The sequence below is a fragment of the Stegostoma tigrinum genome, chromosome 30 (assembly GCF_030684315.1).
Source record: "Stegostoma tigrinum isolate sSteTig4 chromosome 30, sSteTig4.hap1, whole genome shotgun sequence".
In the NCBI taxonomy this organism is placed as follows: domain Eukaryota; kingdom Metazoa; phylum Chordata; class Chondrichthyes; order Orectolobiformes; family Stegostomatidae; genus Stegostoma; species Stegostoma tigrinum.
Genome location: NC_081383.1, coordinates 3,414,511 through 3,433,763, shown reverse-complemented (window position 1 = coordinate 3,433,763; position 19,253 = coordinate 3,414,511). Strand labels below are relative to the sequence as shown.

General features: G+C 47.3%; 1 protein-coding gene across 6 annotated transcripts in view; it reads right to left on the bottom strand.

The window, feature by feature from the left end:
* LOC125465965 (cAMP-specific 3',5'-cyclic phosphodiesterase 4C-like) overlaps positions 1-19,253 on the bottom strand; it is a 340,991-nt gene that overhangs the window by 23,517 nt on the left and 298,221 nt on the right. For all 6 annotated transcript variants that reach the window (XM_059638435.1, XM_059638436.1, XM_059638437.1 and 3 more), the window contains 4 exons: positions 18,651-18,724; positions 16,893-16,939; positions 5,314-5,420; positions 3,059-3,152 (listed from right to left, as the gene is read on the bottom strand). In XM_059638435.1, coding sequence (XP_059494418.1) covers positions 3,059-3,152; positions 5,314-5,420; positions 16,893-16,939; positions 18,651-18,724 — 322 coding nt within the window. The remainder of the gene's footprint in view (positions 1-3,058; positions 3,153-5,313; positions 5,421-16,892; positions 16,940-18,650; positions 18,725-19,253) is intronic.

The window sequence follows — 19,253 nt, the reverse complement described above, 5'->3', positions numbered from 1 at the left end:
GAGTGATAGAAAAGGCTGATTGAATTGTATGCTTTATGTATATGTGTAACACGTTCTCATAACTCAGATCCAGGAGGAACTAGCCAATTGGTTATAAAATTGGCTCAAAAGGTAGAAGACAGAGGGTGGCGATAGAGGGTTGCTTTTCAGGCTGGAGGCCTGTGACCAACAGTGTGCCACGAGGATCGGTGCTGGGTCCACTGATCTTCACTATTTATATCAAAGATTCCAATGTAAATGTAGGAGGTATGGTTAATAAGTTTGCAGGTGATACCAAAACAGGTGGTGTAGTGGTCGGTGAAGAAGATTATTTCAGAGTGCAACAGGATCTTGCTCAGACGGGCTAATTGGCCAAGGAGTAGCAGATAAATGTGAGGTGATGCATTTTGGGAAAGTAAACCAGGGTAGGACTTATACAGGTAATGGTAAGGCCCTGGGAAGTGTTGTCAAACAAAGAAATATTGGAGTGCAGGTGCATAGTTCCTTGATAGTGGAATCGCAGGTAGACAGGGTGGTGAAGGCGGCGTTTGGCACGCTTGCCTTCATTGGTCTAAACATTGATTACAGGAGTTGGAACATCATGTTGTGGCTGTACAGGATGCTGGTGAGAATATTGTGTACAATTCTGGTCACCCTTCGGTAGGAAGGATGTTGTTAAATTTGAGAGGATGCAGAAAAGATTTGCAATGATGTTGCTGGGATTGGAAGGTTTGAGTTAGAGGGAAAGGCTCAATAGGCTGGAACTTTGTTTTCCTTGGATCATCAGAGACTAAGTGCTGGCCTTGCAGAGGTTTATAAAATCATAAAGGGCATGGTCTTTCTCCCCTGCATCGCACCCCCCCAACCCCCAACACCAAGAGTAGGGGAGTCCAAAACTAGAGGCAGAGAAGAGAGCAAAGATTTAAAAACAACCTTGGGAGTAATTTTTTCATGCAAAGGGTGGTACGTGTTGGGAATGAGCAGCCACAGGAAGCAGTGAAGGCTGGTACAATTACACTATTTAAAAAGTTCTGGGTGCGTATATGAATATGGAGGATTTAGAGGGATATAAGCAAATGGGACAAGGTCAGAGCGGACAGAAGGGTCTGTTTCCATGTGACTCTATGTCTCTGTTAAACATGATCAAGCTCCTTTTCTTAGTTTATGATGCAGAAATTCATGAAGGCTCCTTAGACATCACCTTCTAAACCCACGAACTCTATCATCAAGAAATATATAGGCAAAATAGGAAGACCACACCCTGCAAGTTCCCCTCCAAATCACTCATCATCCCAATTGGAAATATATCGCTGTTGCTGGGTCAGAATTCAGGAATTCCCTCCCTAATGGTGTTGCAGGTCTTTCTACAGCTCATAGACTGCAGTGGTTCAAAAAGGCAGTTCAACACCACCTTGTCAAGGGCAACTAGGGACAGGTGATTAGGTCCAGCCAATGATGTCAATGTCCCATGAGTGAATAAAGGTGCAAGAGACGGTTGCCTATCGCAGCTGAAGGCACAGGTTGAAGAAGTAAAACCAAGGAAACCCAATGGGAGAACTAGAGAGACTGTGGAGAATTGTGATACTGGGAGGATATTAGAGACATGTGGGGTAATAGAAAGCAAAGATGAAAATTTTAAAACCGAGGAGCTGCTTGAGCAGCAGCCAATGTAGGAGCATGGTGAATAGGACTTGATAAGAGTTAGGGCACAGGCCGTAGCCCTTCATGTTTATACAACGTGGATGATGTGCTTTGCAATGGTTGAATTCAGACATAAGAACAGTATGGATGATGGTTTCAGCAGGAGATGAGCTGAGGTAGTCAGTCTGTTCACAAGTATCTCCAATAAAGGATTCAGTCTTTGGTGGAGGGATAGTATTTGGCCAGGACATCATGGTGAACACCCGGCACCTTCCCCTGCAACCGCAGGAAATGCTACACTTGTCCCCACACCTCCTCCCTCACCCCCATCCCAGGCCCCAAGATGACATTCCACATCAAGCAGAGGTTCACCTGCACATCTACCAATGTGGTATACTGCATCCACTGTACCCGGTGCGGCTTCCTCTACATTGGGGAAACCAAGCGGAGGCTTGGGGACCGCTTTGCAGAACACCTCCGCTCAGTTCGCAAAAAACAACTGCACCTCCCAGTCGCAAACCATTTCCACTCCCCCTCCCATTCTCTTGATGACATGTCCATCATGGGCCTCCTGCACTGCCACAATGATGCCACCCGAAGGTTGCAGGAACAGCAACTCATATTCCGCCTGGGAACCCTGCAGCCATATGGTATCAATGTGGACTTCACCAGTTTCAAAATCTCCCCTTCCCCTACTGCATCCCTCAACCAGCCCAGTTCGTCCCCTCCCCCCACTGCACCACACAACCAGCCCAGCTCTTCCCCCCCACCCACTGCATCCCAAAACCAGTCCAACCTGTCTCTGCCTCCCTAACCGGTTCTTCCTCTCACCCATCCCTTCCTCCCACCCCAAGCCGCACCCCCCGCTACCTACTAACCTCATCCCACCTCCTTGACCTGTCCGTCTTCCCTGGACTGACCTATCCCCTCCCTACCTCCCCACCTACACTCTCTCCACCTATCTTCTTTACTCTCCATCTTCGGTCCGCCTCCCCCTCTCTCCCTATTTATTCCAGTTCCCTCCCCCCATCCCCCTCTCTGATGAAGGGTCTAGGCCCGAAACGTCAGCTTTTGTGCTCCTGAGATGCTGCTTGGCCTGCTGTGTTCATCCAGCCTCACATTTTATTATCTTGGAATTCTCCAGCATCTGCAGTTCCCATTATCTATGGTGAACACCAGGGACTTCTTTGAAATAGTGGCCGGGGATGCTTTACATCCACTTACAACAGTAGATAGAACCTCAATTTGTCATCTGGAAAATGGCTCCTTCAATGAGCAGCATTCTCTCAGTACGGCATTGTGAGTTTCAGACAGGAAGATGGGCTCAAGTGGTTAGCGTGGGGGACTTGAGCTCGCACGCTGCTGTCTGAGAGCTGAGGAAACATTAAACACTGAGCCACACATGTGCATGTAGATTCTGGGCATTACACACACTCACCTAAAAACATTGTGGATATGAACTCCGAGACCTGGTTTCCAGAACGGCTCATTTCAGACAACTGGGTTAACTCTCGGTTCAGCATTCTCTTAAACTGGTGAAAGAAGCAGAGTAGCTTGTTAAACATACTTTCTGACTGCTTCTGGGCAACAAATGTTGGCCTAGCCAGTGACACCCTCATCCCATGTTTGGAATAACAAAAAAAAGGCTGGCGCAGAGATGATGGGCCGAGTGGCTTCCTTCTGCACTGTAATCACGCAAGACTTCCATTGGGAACTCCTACCTGCATTTTGTCACCAGAGATTGGTCCTTACCTCGGTGCGGGGGACAGGGAAGCGGGGCAGGAGGAGGAGGGCAGGCGTGGGAGATTTCAACCCCATTTTCTGCAGCTCGACCTTCTCAACCACATAAAGATTATGAGTCAGTTGGCTGGGGTTTAGGTGTCTCACTGGTTCCTAGCACACAGGCTGAACAAAGAAACAGGGGGCTGTTTGGTCTTGTTGCTCTGATAGTGGGGAGGGTTGGGAGTATGAGATACGGTGCCACCCCCGACCTCCGCACAACGGACTGGCTCAGCAGACGGAGCTTTTACAGCGACCTTCGGCTAAACTGGGGACCAACTTGTTCCACCATTATATCTCCATAAGACCATTAGTCATTGCAACAGAGTGGGCCATTCAGCTCCTTGAGCGTGCTGTGGCATTCAACGGGAACATGGCTGAACTGACATTCCTCACATCCACTTTCCATCCCTTTCCCTTTAACCCTTGATTCCTGGCTGACCGAGGATGTTACTCAGCCTCAGATATACACAAGGCAGAGGAGGAAAATCAAGCTCAGTGCTTACTCATTGTGCTGTCAACCTTTATCAGGTTGTCCCCACTGCTCTCCGTGACAAGGAGTTCCAAGACTCTCAATCTTCCGAGAGAAGAAATTCCTCTTCATCTCAGTATTAAATCGATGCCCCTTTATTCTGAGACTGTGCCCTCTGGTCCCAGACTCTCCCATGAGGGGAATCAGCCTCTCAGCATCTACTCTGTCATGCCCCTTAAGAATCTGATATGTTTCAATGATTGCACCTTTCATTCTTCTCAACTCTAGTGAGTGGAGCTCCAACCCGTTTAGCCTTTGCTCATACATTGAGAGAATGTTTTACATGATTATTAATCTAATTATATCTCGGTGACAAGCCTTGAAGATGAGTAATTACTTTGAAACGAGTCCAGCAATCAGAGATTCAGTACACAGCAAGATCCCAGTGACACAGGGAAACTGATTAGTCCTTTTATCAGTAGGATGGAATGGCAGTTTGAATGATGAATATTGGATTTGGGGAGAACTTTCCCTGCTCTTCTCAAGTATGGGGGCCAGGGGATGTTTTAAAATTCATTACAAAAGGGTGGAGAGGTCCTCTGTTTAAAGACTCATCCAAAAAAATTCGGTGCTCCCGCAGCGCAGAGCCTCCCACAGTGCGGCGCTCCCGCAGCGCTGAGCCTCCCACAGTGCGGCGCTCCCGCTGCGCTGAGCCTCCCACAGTGCGGCGCTCCCGCTGCGCTGAGCCTCCCACAGTGCGGCGCTCCCGCTGCGCTGAGCCTCCCACAGTGCGGCGCTCCCGCTGCGCTGAGCCTCCCACTGTGCGGCGCTCCCTCAGCGCTGAGCCTCCCACTGTGCGGCGCTCCCTCAGCGCTGAGCCTCCCACTGTGCGGCGCTCCCTCAGCGCTGAGCCTCCCACAGTGCGGCGCTCCCTCAGCGCTGAGCCACCCACAGTGCGGCGCTCCCTCAGCGCTGAGCCACCCACAGTGCGGCGCTCCCTCAGCGCTGAGCCTCCCACAGTGCGGCGCTCTGTCAGTAGAGAATTAGTGTCATGCTGTGGGAGAGGGAAGGTGATAGAAGCAGCTAGTCATCATTCTCCCCTCCTAAGAAAAAGAAACATTTGGACATCAAGAGGATTTATTATCTCCAGTTTGGCCCAATTCTGCTCTAATCCGGGAGACTTGAGTCTCAACGAGAGGAGCACTCCACATCTCTCAGACCGTCCCGAACCTGTTCGCAAGATGGGTGCTACTCTATTGTGTGGCTTTGTCTGGTTAACAGTGACCGTCTGATCCACCACAGAGGGACGATACTGCTTACTTTCAGCGTCTGTACAGAACACGCTGCAGATTGCTCAGCTATCTGAGCACTTGCGCACCCCCCCAACCTCCCACCCCATGGCGGCAGCATCCCCCCACCCCACTCCAGCTTTGTCAGCTCACCTTGTTGGAGGCCATCTCACTGACAGAATGCCTCGTGTGAAGCGTCTCAAGTTGATCCAAACACCAGTCCAGTTCCTCCAGGGTCTCGGAAGCCAATTTGCTCTCCTCTGAAGACAGACAGACAGACAGACACACAGACGTTGAGGTACTCCACAGACCACTGACACCCCTTCCAGAAGAACCTGTGCCCGTGGTGCAACCCAGGGTGGCCTCGGACAGCCCCCTGCCCGAGCATGCCCCTTCATCTCTCAGCTGCAGGGCACTGGTTGCAGGCCTTGCCACATCTCCTTAGTGCCAAGGCAATGAGGGCAAAAGCCCCTTCCTGTATTGATGCTGAATATTCCATGTACAAGTTGTCGAAATCCAAGGCTTGAAGGTGTTACTCAATGTCTGAAGCTCCCAAAACGCACACTGCAGTTCCTGTCTGCGCACTGATCTTGGATCCCCTGCAAGCTCAGGAACTGCATGTATTTAAAAGTGCTTTTTAGAAACATTTTAACACCTGCGCCCCTTGCTCCCTTATTTTCTTCTCTGCTTTTTGCTTCATTCAGTCTCTATCAATTTTGTTGCTCTGCTTTCTGTTTGAGTTTGAGAATGAGCAGTAAGTTAGAGCTGTCTGTCAGATCATTTAGAGAACAGGCATTCCCGAATGGCTCAGTGACTGAATGAGAAGCCTATTTCCAACCCATGATCAGGGGGGAGATCCCAAAATCCTACAGCCCCCTTCCCGAAGCCTGCAGCTGGTACTGGCTTCTTGTGAATGAGTAGTTTGTTGGAAAATCTGACATGGAGCAGTAAGGATTGGGGGATTCAGAACTGCCTTTGGGAAGCTGATGGAGCTTTCTAACACCTGGGGCAAAGTGGGCAATCCAAGGTGGTTATGATGGATGTGTCATGTAGGCTGGGAAAGCCTGGAGTTTGATTTGCTGTCTGTGGAACATTAGCACACCTCAGTCAAAGCACTGAGAAAGCCTGGGAGTAGAAAGCTTACTGTTGGATTCAGAAGCTTCAAGCTCTGGGATGTTAGGCAATTATATGAACAGAAGAACTAGAAGCAGAACCTGACCATTCATCTCTGCTCTGTCATTCGATAAGATTGTGGCTGTTTGTCTTTCAAATTTCGCATTCACACTCCCTCCTGACTCCCCTGCCTGACAATAATCTATGCATTTCTGTCTTAAAAATACTCAATGACCTTCTCCACTGCTTCTGACTCAGAAATTTCCAAAGCCACATAAGCCCTCAGAGAAAATAAATCTCCTCATCTCTATCCTGAAAGGGTGACCTCTAGGTCTGTACTGACCTACAACAGGAAACATCCTTTCTCTGACCACCTTGTCAAGGCTACCCAGGATCTTATGCACTTCAGTCAATCACCCCTCACCTTCAAAACTCAATGGAAACGAGCCCAGTCTGTCCAACCTCCTCTCATAAGTCAACAGGCTCCTTTCAGGCATCAACCTTGTGGCTATTCTCCTTTGGGTGCGAGAAGGATAAGAACATAAGAAGTGAGAGCAAGAGAAACCTCACAGCATGTCAGGTCTGCTCTGCCATTCATCACCATGCCTGGTCTAGGGCTTCAACTCCACTTTCCCACCCATTCCCAATATCCATGGATTCTTTCAGCCACACACAGTGGTCTATTGCTGCCTCAAACCTAGTCAGTCACAGAGCTGTACAGGATGGAAACAGAGCCTTCGGTCCAACTTGTCCATACCAACCAGATATCCTAAATAAATCTAGTCCCATTTGCCAACATTTGACCCATATCCCTCCAAACCCTCCCTATCCATGTACCCATCCCGATGCCCGTTAAATGTTGTAATTGAACCAGCCTCCACCATTTCCTCTGGCAGCTCGTTCCAAACACACACCACCCTCCGCATAAAACAGCTGTCCCCAGGTCCATTCTAAATCTTTCTCCTCTCACCATAAACCTATACCCCTCTAGTTTTGGACTTCCCTACCCTGGGGAAAAGTTTGGCCGTTCATCCTATCCATGCCCCTCATGATTTTATAAACCTCTAAAAGGTCACCCCTCAGCCTCTGACACTCCAGGAAAAATAGCCCCAGCCTATTCACAGGCTGTGGTGTATATGGATTTCAGCAAGGCGTTCGATAAGGTTCCCCACAGGAGGCTGTTGTACAAAATGCGGAGGAATGGAATTGTGGGAGATACAGCAGTGTGGATCAGAAATTGGCTTGCTGAAAGAAGACAGAGGGTGGTAGTTGATGGGAAATGTTCATCCTGGAGAGCAGTTACTAGTGGTGTACCGCAAGGGTCGGTGTTGGGTCCACTGCTGTTTGTCATTTTTATAAATGACCTGGATGAGGGCGTAGAAGGATGGGTTAGTAAATTTGCAGACGACACTAAGGTCGGTGGAGTTGGGGATAGTGACGAAGGATGCTGTAGGTTGCAGAGAGACATAGATAAGCTGCAGAGCTGGGATGAAAGGTGGCAAATGGAGTTTAATGCAGACAAGTGTGAGGTGATGCACTTTAGTAGGGAGTAAGCAGAAGGCAAAGTACTGGGCTAATGGTAAGATTCTTAGTAGTGTAGATGAGCAGAGAGATCTCGGTGTCCATGTACACAGATCCTTGAAAGTTGCCACCCAGGTTGACAGGGCTGTTAAGGCGGCATACAGTGTTTTAGCTTTTATTAATAGAGGGATCGAGTTCCGGAACCAAGAGGTTATGTTGCAGCTGTACAAAACTCTGGTGCGGCCGCACTTGGAGTATTGTGTACAGTTCTGGTCACCGCATTATAAAAAGGATGTGGAAGCTTTGGAAAGGGTGCAGAGGAGATTTACTAGGATGTTGCCTGGTATGGAGGGAAGGTCTTGCGAGGAAAGGCTGAGGGACTTGAGGCTGTTTTCGTTAGAGAGAAGGTTGCGAGGTGACTTAATTGAAACATATAAAATAATCAGAGGGTTAGATAGGGTGGATAGGGAGAGCCTTTACCCTAGGATGGTGACGGCGAGCACGAGGGGGCATAGATTTAAATTGAGGGGTGAAAGATATAGGACAGATGTCAGAAGTAGTTTCTTTACTCAGAGAGTAGTAAGGGAATGGAACGCTTTGCCTGCAACGATAGTAGATTCGCCAACTTTAGGTACATTTAAGTTGTCATTGGATAAGCATATGGATGTACATGGAATAGTGTAGGTTAGATGGGCTTGAGATCGGTATGACAGGTCGGCACAACATCGAGGGCCGAAGGGCCTGTACTGTGCTGTAATGTTCTATGTTCTATGTTCTATTCAACCTCTCCCTGTAGCTCAAACCCTCCAGCCCTGGCAACATCCTTATAAATCTTTTCTGAATCCTTTCAAGTTTCACAACATCCTTCCTATAGCAGGGAGACCAGAATTGAACAGTGTATTCCAAAAGTAGCCCTAACCAATATCCTATCTGGCCGCAATGCGACCTCCCAATTCCAATACTCAATGCACTGTCCAATAAAGGCAAGTGTGTCCAAACACCACCTTCACTATTTTGTCCACTGCAACTCCACTTTCGAGAAACAATGAGCCCACACTTCATTGTTTGGCAGCAGTGACCTTACCATTAAGGGTATGTCCTGCTCTCATCATATTTGAAGTTTCCAGAAACCTCTGGGATAATGAATTCTGAAGATTCACCACCCTCTGAGTGAAAAACATTTCTTCATCTCAGTCCAAAATGATCAGCCCCTTTATCTGGAGACTATGAAGTTGTGTTCTAGTTTCCCCAGCGAGAGGAAACAACCTCTCATTGTCTACTTAGAGAATCCTAGCTGTTTTCATGGAAATCTCTTATTATTCTTCGAAACTCCAGAGGAAATGGAAAATATCTGTTCAGCTTCTAAGCTACAGGGTAAATTTCTGATCCCGTGGACCAGCCTAATGAACCCTCACTGTACTACATCCAAGGCAAATACATCCTTCCTTTGAAAGTGTGCATAGTATTCTGGGCGGAGCCTCATCAACAGCCTATATAATTGGAGCAAAACATGTTCAATTTTGTACCCCAACTTCCTTGCAAATAGGAAAACATACCATTTGCCTTGCACGTGGCTCCTTGTGCCTATGTGTTAACTCCTTCCCTGTGTAACGTGCAATGGGACCTGGGTGCCTTGGTGGAACAGTTGCTGAAGGTTGGTATGCAGATGCAGCAGGCAGTGAGGAAAGCTAATGCCATGCCGGCCTTCATTGTGAGAACTGAGTATCAGAGTAAGGATGTGTTGCTGCAGTTATACAGGGCTTTGGTGTGGTCACACCTTGAGTATTGTGAGCAGTTTTGGTCTCCTAGTCTGAGCAGGGACATTCTTGCTATTGAAATAGTCCAGCAAAGGTTCACCAGGCTGATTCCCGGGATGGCAGGACTGACATATCAGGAAAGACAGGACCAACCGGGCTTTTATTCGCTCGAATTTCGGAAAATGAGGGGGGTTCTCATGGAAACATAGAAATTCCTGATGGGACTGGATAGGCTACATGCAGGAAGAATGTTTCCAATGTTGGAAAAGTCCAAAACTAGGGTTCACAGTGTAAGTATAAGGGGTAAGCCATTCAGGACTGAGATGACAAAGAATTTTTTCACTCGGAGAGTTCTCTCCCACAAGAAGCTGTCGGGGCCAGTTCATTAGTTATATTCAAGGGGGAGCTGGATGTGGCCCTTGAGAGTAAAGGGATCAAGGTTTATAGAGAGAAAGTGGGGGTGGGATACTGAGATTGCATGATCAGCCATGATCATACTGAATGTTGATGCAAGCTGAATGGGCCGAATGGCCCACTCCTGCTCCTGTTTTCTATGCTTCTATGGTCCTTGTACACCCAAATCCCTCCACACATCAATATTTACAAACTTCTCGCCTTTATTAGGACTTTGTACTTCTTCACATTAAGCTGCATGGATGTCTAAGTAGAGATGTCTGAAGATTGCAGTGCTGAGGGATAGTCACATTTACCTAAGCAGGGCAGGGCTGTTGTTACAGGGCAGCCTGTACTATAGTGAGATCGAGAGTCATTAACAGAACATGAAAAGAAAAAGCTGTTTCATCCAAAATCTACAAAATGCTGAGATGAAGAACAAAGCAGCCAGAAAGAAGAGACAAGAAATGAAAAAAAAGTCACACCTATTATATGGAGGATAGAAAATGTCTCAGCAAAAATCTGTATTGTATGCATAACTAAAAACTCACAGAGCAATTACAGAATAAAATTTCCTAGGAATGCATGAGAGATATTAGTGCAAGTGACTACAAATGTTATTGGACAGATATTTTAAACTGGAGGAGGCAAGGGGAAAAATATATGAGTACTGCTATGACACCCACAGGAGATTCTGATGAAATCTGTACATCGTTTGCTCTGTTCAAAACTATATGAGCAATGTTCCTCAAGCTTAAGAAACTCCCCCATTATTTGATCAAAATCCAAGAAAACACTCCTGCCTCAGCCTTGTGCAAAATGAGAGATAATTATTTAATAATTACCACTTACAGAACGCTTCATTCTGAATCTTTGGTGGTCCATCATTCTTTACAAAGGCATCTCTGCCTCTACACTATCACCCAACAAACACTCCCGGGATAAGGAAAGCATGGGGTCTGATACAGAGTAAGGCTCCCTCTACAATGCCCCCATCAAACAATCCCAGGACAGGAACAGTACGTTGTTAGTTACAGAGTAAAGCTCCTACAACACCGTCCCCCATCAAGCTCTAGAATCTCCTCCCAATGCTGTCACCTTTTTCTTTCAGAATACACCCGCCCCAAAATTAAAAGCCCCCTCAACACTTTACTAATATCTTCTTCTCTGGTTTGCTCTGTTTCTCCGCATTATCGGGCCATTACTGCTGATTGAGTAAAGGCGAATAAAGAAGAATTGTAATAGTCAGTAAGATTCACTAAAATGTCATGTTTCTGAACATTTTAAACACAAGAAAATGCCATACAATGAATAGGAAGGTGACAAAGGAGAAAAGAAATGAGACAAAGTGGCAGGATAACCGTGTGCCGTTTCATCTGGACAACCTCATTCTGGGAGACGGGCATCTTTTTGTTTTCCTGCCCTTCCTTGTCACGCCTCCTTTCTCTACCTCCCATGGTTCTCTCTCTCTCTCTCTCTCTCCCTCCACTACCCCCCCCCCCCCCCGCCCAAATCAGACTTGAACAACATTGCAAAGATTTTGCCATGGTGAGTAACAGGCCTGCTGGCTGGATCTCCTCTTAGAATCCATAACCCCATTAACGGGGAACTGGTTACCATCCTGGAGAAGGAAAGACCCTGAGGATCTGGGAAATCCTCCAACAGGATCACCATAGGAAGCAGCCATTCAAGTGTGGGAATCCTTTAGCTGCTGAGGAGGTAACACAGATGCTACTGAGTGAGATCCTAGAAGTAACTTTAACTCCTTGGGCCAGGGTTGGACCTCACAACGTTCTGAAACTGGAGACAGAATTCCTCCCATGAAGTCACCAGCTGGCACCAGAGGGAGGGAGTTCCTAATGCAAAGATTGATTTTAAGCTCCTTGGGTTTATTTCAAACACCAGAACAAATCATTGCTCAATTAAGGTTGTGCGTCTTGATTGACCAGGCACAGTGCAGGCCATTATGTATATTTACTAGGCAGCATGGCCCACTAACATGTCCCTTAGGAGCCATTAGCTGCATCATCACAGACGGGCAACTGTCGAGTGAGAAGCAGAGAGACAGCTCTCAGTTATAATGGTTCGCTTTGCCAAAACTGAGAGCCAAGGTCTTGTTAATTTTTCTCAGGGGACTACTCCAGGGAGAAGCTCTCAGAGGAATGGGGAGCCTTATGGGGTTTGTCTTGGAACAAACTTCATAAACAGTTAGCTTCATGTGGACTGTACAGGGCCAGATAGATTTGAGATTTTGTAGAAAGGTCTACCTGTAGTCAGTATGGAAGGGGAATGTCCAGCTTTCACCTTTATGCTGAAGGGGTGGCTGTGCAGAGTGTAAGTGACTTTTAGAGATGTTAGGGAAAGGGGCCCAGATTCTGATTTTGAGTGAGAATGCCATGGTGGGGGCAGGATGGTATCAGGATTGAGCCTGGCTGTGAGACTGAAATAAGCAAATATTTGACCTTGGGTGGCATCACAGATGCTTGTACTCCTTTCCTCACTTAATACATACAGACACACACTCACCAGGAAAGGTTTACTGGGCAAAGATCGTAGCAGGAACTCTGCATTTATTTCCTAGTCCCTAAGCCAGAACATTGAGATTTAACCACAGCCTATATGTGCTTTTGGATGAGGCTTATTAATTCAACAGCAGATTATAACGGGTCAATTTCCTGGGCTGTGTGTCTTGGTCTCACATCCCAGACAATGCTTTCATCCACTGAGCCACATGTGGGGAGTACAGGAATGTTTAGTTCCACTATTTTTGTGCATTCATTCATCAGATGTGGGCATCACTGGCTGGACCAGCATTTACTGTCCATCCCTAATTGCCCTTCAGAAGGTAGGGGTGAGCTAACTTTTTGAACTGCTGCAGTCCATCCGTCATGGGTACACTCACAACGCCATTCGAGAGAAAGTGCCAGGAGTTTGAGCTAGTGACAGAGAAGGAGCAGCAAAACATTTCCAAGTCGGGACGGTCAGCAGCTTGGAGGGAGCCTGCAGTGGGGCAGTGGCTCCTATGTATCTGCTGGTCTTCCCCTTCGAGGTAGGAGGAATTGTGGGTTTGGGAGATGCTGTGAATGGATACTTGGCCTGTTGTTGCTGTGTGCCTTTTGGACGACACTCACTGCAGCCACAGTCCATCGGGGATGGACAGAGTGAATGTTAGAGGTGGCGGATGTGGTAATTCCCAAATATAAAACAAAGAGCTGCAGACACTGGAGATACGAAACAAGAACAGAAATTCATGGAGAAACTTGGCAGGTCTGGTAACATCCATGGAAGAGAAACACGGGTTAAAGTTTTGAGTCCAGTGACCCTTCTTCAGTGTCCTGGACTGGCAACGTCAACTCTGCTTTCTCTCTGCAGATGCTGCCAGACCTGCTGAGGCGACTCCTGCCCCACTGTGTTTCTGCCCTGTCCCTTTAAATGAGGGGGAGGATTATGCCGATCGAATTCTCTGGTGGGCATGCAGCCAAGAGGGTAACATGTGGCACTTTATTCACAGAAATCACCGTGATGACTCAACGCCGCAAACAGCCAGGGTTTAGCTGGGGCACTGCACGTGGTGAGCACTGACAATAACCAAACCAAGTCCGTGAGCTTTCAGCCTGGGAGTTCTCCCAAAGGATACCCTTTTACACAAGGTTAGGCACATTGATTAATAATGGCCGAGCACAGCTCAGGTGCAGGAAAGGGTTAAATGGGCATTGAAGGTCAGCGAAAGATGATGGAGTGAGTGCTTTGGGGGTGGGGAACTGGCATCATGAGCAAACAGCTGGGGAGCAGGGAGCCAGCGGCTGCAGCTTTTATTAATGGTCCTTTGCTGACGTCAATGGGATGGTTTGAATACTCACTGCGGCATGAGAGACAGCCCTGAGTGGGCTCCCCAGGTACATTACCAGATGGTGCTAGGAAAAACTCGACATGGAGTCGAGAGCTTAGGACATGGACTGCACTCCATAGAGGAGGCTGTGGAGCGTCTCCAACCTCCTCACAGGCTTTCCTGAATCCACGGGGCAGCTGACTCGATTTCAGGACAGGGAATCTCACATCTGAACGCCTAGTTTGCTCGGACAGTAACAGTCTCACTTTGAGCCAGAACGTACAAGTCACACTTCTGAAATCCTGGCTGGCCATCTGAATGCAGAACAGAGGGAGGGCAGCACAGTTCAAGGACCAGCCTTTCAGGTGAGCTGTTAAATGAGGACCCTGTCTGTGACTGAGGGGGCGATGTAAAAGATCCCAGGGTCACTATTCCAGGGAAGACTGGGGGATGGCTCAGTGGTTAGCACTGCTACCTCACAGCCCCAGGGGCCTGCGTTCAACTCCAGCCTTGGGTGACATTCTGTATGAAGTTTGTGCGTTCTCCCAGTGTGAGCGTGGGATTCCTCTGGGTGCTCCAGTTTCCTCCCACGGTCGAAAAACATGCATGATAGGATGGATTTGCCATGCTAAATCACCCACAGTGTCCAGGGAAGTGCAGGCTAGGTGGATTAGTCATGGGAAATACAGGGTTACAGCGTTATGTTAGGATGCTGGGTCTGGGTGGGATGCTCCTTGGAAGGTCAGTGTGGACTCAATGGGCTGAATAGCCTGCTTCCACACTCTAGGGATTCTATGAGTAGGGAGAAGTATTCCAAATGCGTTTGAGTCAAACCAACAATAAAACAGACACTCTTGTCAATTAGCACATTGCTATTCTGGGAGCTTGCTGTGTGTAAACTTGTTACTGCAGTTTCTGCATTGCTACAGAGACTAGCACTCAAACTAAAGTGTTTGTAAAGTGCTTTGGGACACTCCCGCCCCCCACTTGATTGTGAGGGGTGATATACGAAAGCAAGTCCTTCATTCAGTTGAAGCTACGTAGACGTTTCTGTTTAAGCGTCTGCCTTGTTTCCCATAGCAACAAAGTGGGTGGAACGAATACTAAATGCATGAATTTTCAGAATTGGGTGCTTTACAAATGCAACGGTGGTGGAAGTGCCTGCTCAGTGAGATAATGAAGGGGAGGACAAAACAGTGGAATTGTATCACTGCTGGGCACCTAAACAATCTCAGAACAGCTTCCCCACTTTAATGGCCACCGTAATACTTTCTCTGTGCAATCTATACAGTCATAGATGTAGACCACTTGGCCCATCGAACCCTCACCAGCCTCTAGGCATTATGACTTTGTGCCATGTTTCTTCCTTTCCCCAGAAACCTGCACTTCCTTTTGTATCAAAGCAATTATCTAATGACCTCGTGAGTGCTTCTGTGGGCTTTCCCTCTCAAGTGATGTTAGCCTGAAAGGATAAATCTCTGTTGTATGCTAAACAGGGGGAAGGTGCTTTTAAAATCACTGTTTAGGCTCTGGTGGGATTACTGTATCCAGGTTCTGGGCTCTACACTTTCAGAAGCATGTGCAGGCTTTGGAGAGGGTGCAAAGGAGATTCACCTGCATAGTGCAAGGGATGAGGAACTTCACTTACACTGAGACTGGAGAAGCAGGAATGATTGAATCACAAAATTTTACAATACACAAAGGAGTTATTTGGCCCCTTGTACTTGCCCCCAAAAGAGCTACCCAGCTAGTCCCAGCCACCAGCCCTATCTCCTTTGCCCTCTACCTTCATCCCTTTCAGGCCTCTTTTGAAACCTCTGATGGAATCTGCCTGTCACTGTCCCAGGCAGCGCATTCCAAATCCTAACAACTCTCTGAGTAAAGAGGTTTTTCTTCATCTCACTCCCAGCTTTCTTGCTGACAATCTTGAAATTGTGATCCCACATTACTGACATACTGACTGGAGGAAACAGAATATCCTTCTTTATGCTGTCAAAATTGTTCATAATTTTGAATGCCTCAGTAGGGCCACCTCTTAATCTTCTCTGCTCCAAGGAGAATAAATCCAATCTCTCTAATCTTCTGTTGTACTAAAATCCCTTATTCCTGGTATCATTCGAGTAAATCTCCTATGAATTCTCTCCAGGATTTTAACATCCTTCCGTAAATAGTGTGCCCAGAACTGAACACAATATTCAAACGATTTGTAGAGGTGCAGTATCACTTCCTTGCTTTTATACTCTACATCTCTATTTATAAACCCGAGGATCCTGTAACAACTGTTTCTCCTTGCCTGGCCACTTCAGAGCATTTAGTACATGAACACTGGAGGTGCCTCTGTTCCTGTACTTCCCTCAAAGGTTGTTCTTTTTCAAGCAGAAATGGTTAAACTTTGGTGTTCCAAATGATAAACTTGATAGAGTGAATAAGGAGGACTGTGCCCTGGCAGGGGGTTCACCAACCAGGTTAAGATCAGAAGCAAAAAAAAAGGTGGTAGTTGAGGGGAATACTATCCCTGTGTAACACAGAGTTGTTGTGAACTGAAACGTGCAGTCCGAAAGAGCAAGGAAATTAGATTCAACAGCAACTTTCAGAAGAGAATTGCTAAAAATTTTAAAAAATGAGAAGTTTACAGCACTGCCAGGGAGTGGATAGCTCTTTCAAAGGTCCAGCACCAACATAATGGGACAAATAGTTGAAATAGAACCCACGCACAGCCATCTCTTACTGGCAAGGCTTCCTGCAGTCCCTGAAGCTTGAAGTGCTCAATTTACAGTACGCATCCTCAAACCGATCAATTTGGCCGACGTCTGCTGCTGTTTGCAGCCTCTAGTCTTCCCGTCCTGAGGATAAAGCACTCCCTGGAGTTTTGGGGATCAGGGAAATGAAGCTTTCTTCAGGGACAATCCAAGGCAACAGAGTGTCACAGGCTATATACACTGCACAGCGACAGGTTGGGAGTATGCGACCCCAACCACCCTGCACTCCAGCCCACTCCCCCTCACCCCCAAACTCCCCAACCCGTGTCCATACGCATACACCTCCCAGGGAGACTGGGAGGCTCAGGTCTAGGAACGGCCAAATTGACACATACACACACACACAGTCCCTTCACTCACCTGATATGAGTGACCGGCAGATTCCCGAGGTGCATCCTGTTTTCCGTCTGTGAACAGAAAAAGCACAAAGACAGGATCAGAGGCCAGCTCAGCATCATAGCTCGACATTGTGCTCTCAGATCAATACCAGTGAAGGAGCTCATTGGACAACTGGCTGGATGAAATGGTTAGTTCAGCATCTGAGCTCGGCAGGCTCCTCTCAATTCTCAAACACAGGTACAGCACAAGGATAATTTCAGGGTAAAGCTCCCTCTATATTTTCTCTGTCACACATGGGTATAGAAGAGGGTTGGTATACTAAGATTACACTTGGCTGACAACGTGGTGGTCTCCCTGTGAGTCACTGCCATTCAGCATTGCTGCACCATCCGGGTTCTTTGAGCTCTGTTGGCTTGTCTTACAACGGTCTCTGGTGGGCTTCCACCCCTTTGCATTGTAGTAGCGCCATGACTGGCAATGACACCAGCCAGGACAAAGTAGCCTGCTTGATTGACACTACACCCACAAGCATCCAGTCCCCCCACCACTGATGCTCTGTAGCAGCAGTATATACCACCCACAAGACACACTGCAGAAATTCACCAAAGACCCTTCCAAACCCACGACCACTTCCATCAAGGAGGAGTCAAATTCTCTGCCAAGCCGCTCAAAATCCTGTCTTGGAAATATAATCGCTGTTTCGTCACTGCTGCAAGGTCAAAATCCTGGAATTCCCACCCTAAGGGCATTGTGGGATTACCTACAATTTATGGACTGCAGCGGTTCAAGAAGGCAGCTCACCGCCACCTTTAGATGGGCAATACATACTGTCCCAGCTGGCAATGCTCATTTCCCTCGAGTGAATAAGAAAAAAGTGCAGAGTAAAGCTCCCTCTTAGCTTTTAAACAACAAGCAAATGTCTCTCTACACTGTCCCCCATCAAATACTCCCAGGACAGGACAGCACAGGGTTAGATGAGTAAAGCTCCCTCTACATTGTCCCCATCAAACACTCCCAGGGCAGTGGCAGCACGGGGTTTGATACAGAGTAAAGCTTCCTCTACACTGTCTCTTTCAAACACTCCAGGGAAGGAGGCAGTCTGAAATATCCCCTCGAGGTGTAGTTTTGAGGTATTTCTACTCACTCACGTTGGAGACAAAGGATAGCATTTCAGACACTAACCAATTCACCATAACTAAAGTGGTCAATGTATACACATGCCTGGAGTAATTACTGCTCAGAAGAATGTCCTCTCGAAATTCCAAAGAATGGAAAAATTAATCCAGGGACTCATTTATCAACCCAATAATTCTGTCCTCCTCTCACCCAGTGCCCATGCTTCACAATAACTAACAGAGAGCACCCAATGGTTTATTGACTGTGTAGGGCATCATAGCTCAGCTTTATTCCGCCCTCCCACAATACCCATGCTCACGTCAGAGTGTGCACCTAGCAGCAACCACAGTGATTCAAGACCAATGATACTCATCCATTGTCCTGCTCTTTAATCGGAGCCTAGGGATGCGGTATTCCAGCGGAGATCATTCACAGGTGACAGAGCAAGGAAAGTGGAGTCACAGTTTAAGGTGCATCTATTTCTCTGCGTAGTACCACTTTTTACTGACCCATGGCCATCTCTCGATACTTGTTGGCAAATGGCTATTCCTTAATGAAATTGGGGGCTGTGGGAAGTCCATGAGAAATTGCGCTACACATGTCATTACGGAGAGTAACCTAACCCTTTCATTCTCTGTAACTCCACCAAACTGAACCCCTTACTTGTTATTTTGTGGGTCTTGCAGATTCGCCAACGTAGCAAAGTTATTCCTCACAGTCCGTAAACTAGCCAATACCTGAGGAAAAATAGCAAAGGTTACTAAAAAAAGCTTGTATCAAGAACCAGGAGTAAATGAAAAGAAATTTCTCATCAAATCTCTGGGTTAAGGGCAAGAGGAAAGAACCCAACACTTTGGTTTCAAATTCTACCAAAAACACGCCTAACCTGTTCAACATTTCCAAGGCCAGGGGGTGGGTGGGGGGGGGGGGGGGTCACAGGGCCTGAAAAGTTAACTCTGCTTTCTCTCCCCACAGGTGCTGCCAGACTGGCTGAGATTCTCCAGCAGTTCTGTTTTTGTTTTCAACACTTTGAGTGGCTCCTGGGTTCAGCGGAATATCGGACTTTCAAACAGGAGGAGGCCATTCAGTTCTTTAAGCACGACCCAGGGTTCAATGTGACCACGTCGATTTGATTGTGAGTTCAGCTCCACTCTCCCATGTGAACCTTGTCTCTCTCGTCCATTAAAAATTTACTGATCTTAGCCTGGATGATATTTAATGTTTCAGCTTCCATTAGCTTCGGGAAAAGAGAATTCAACACTCCAT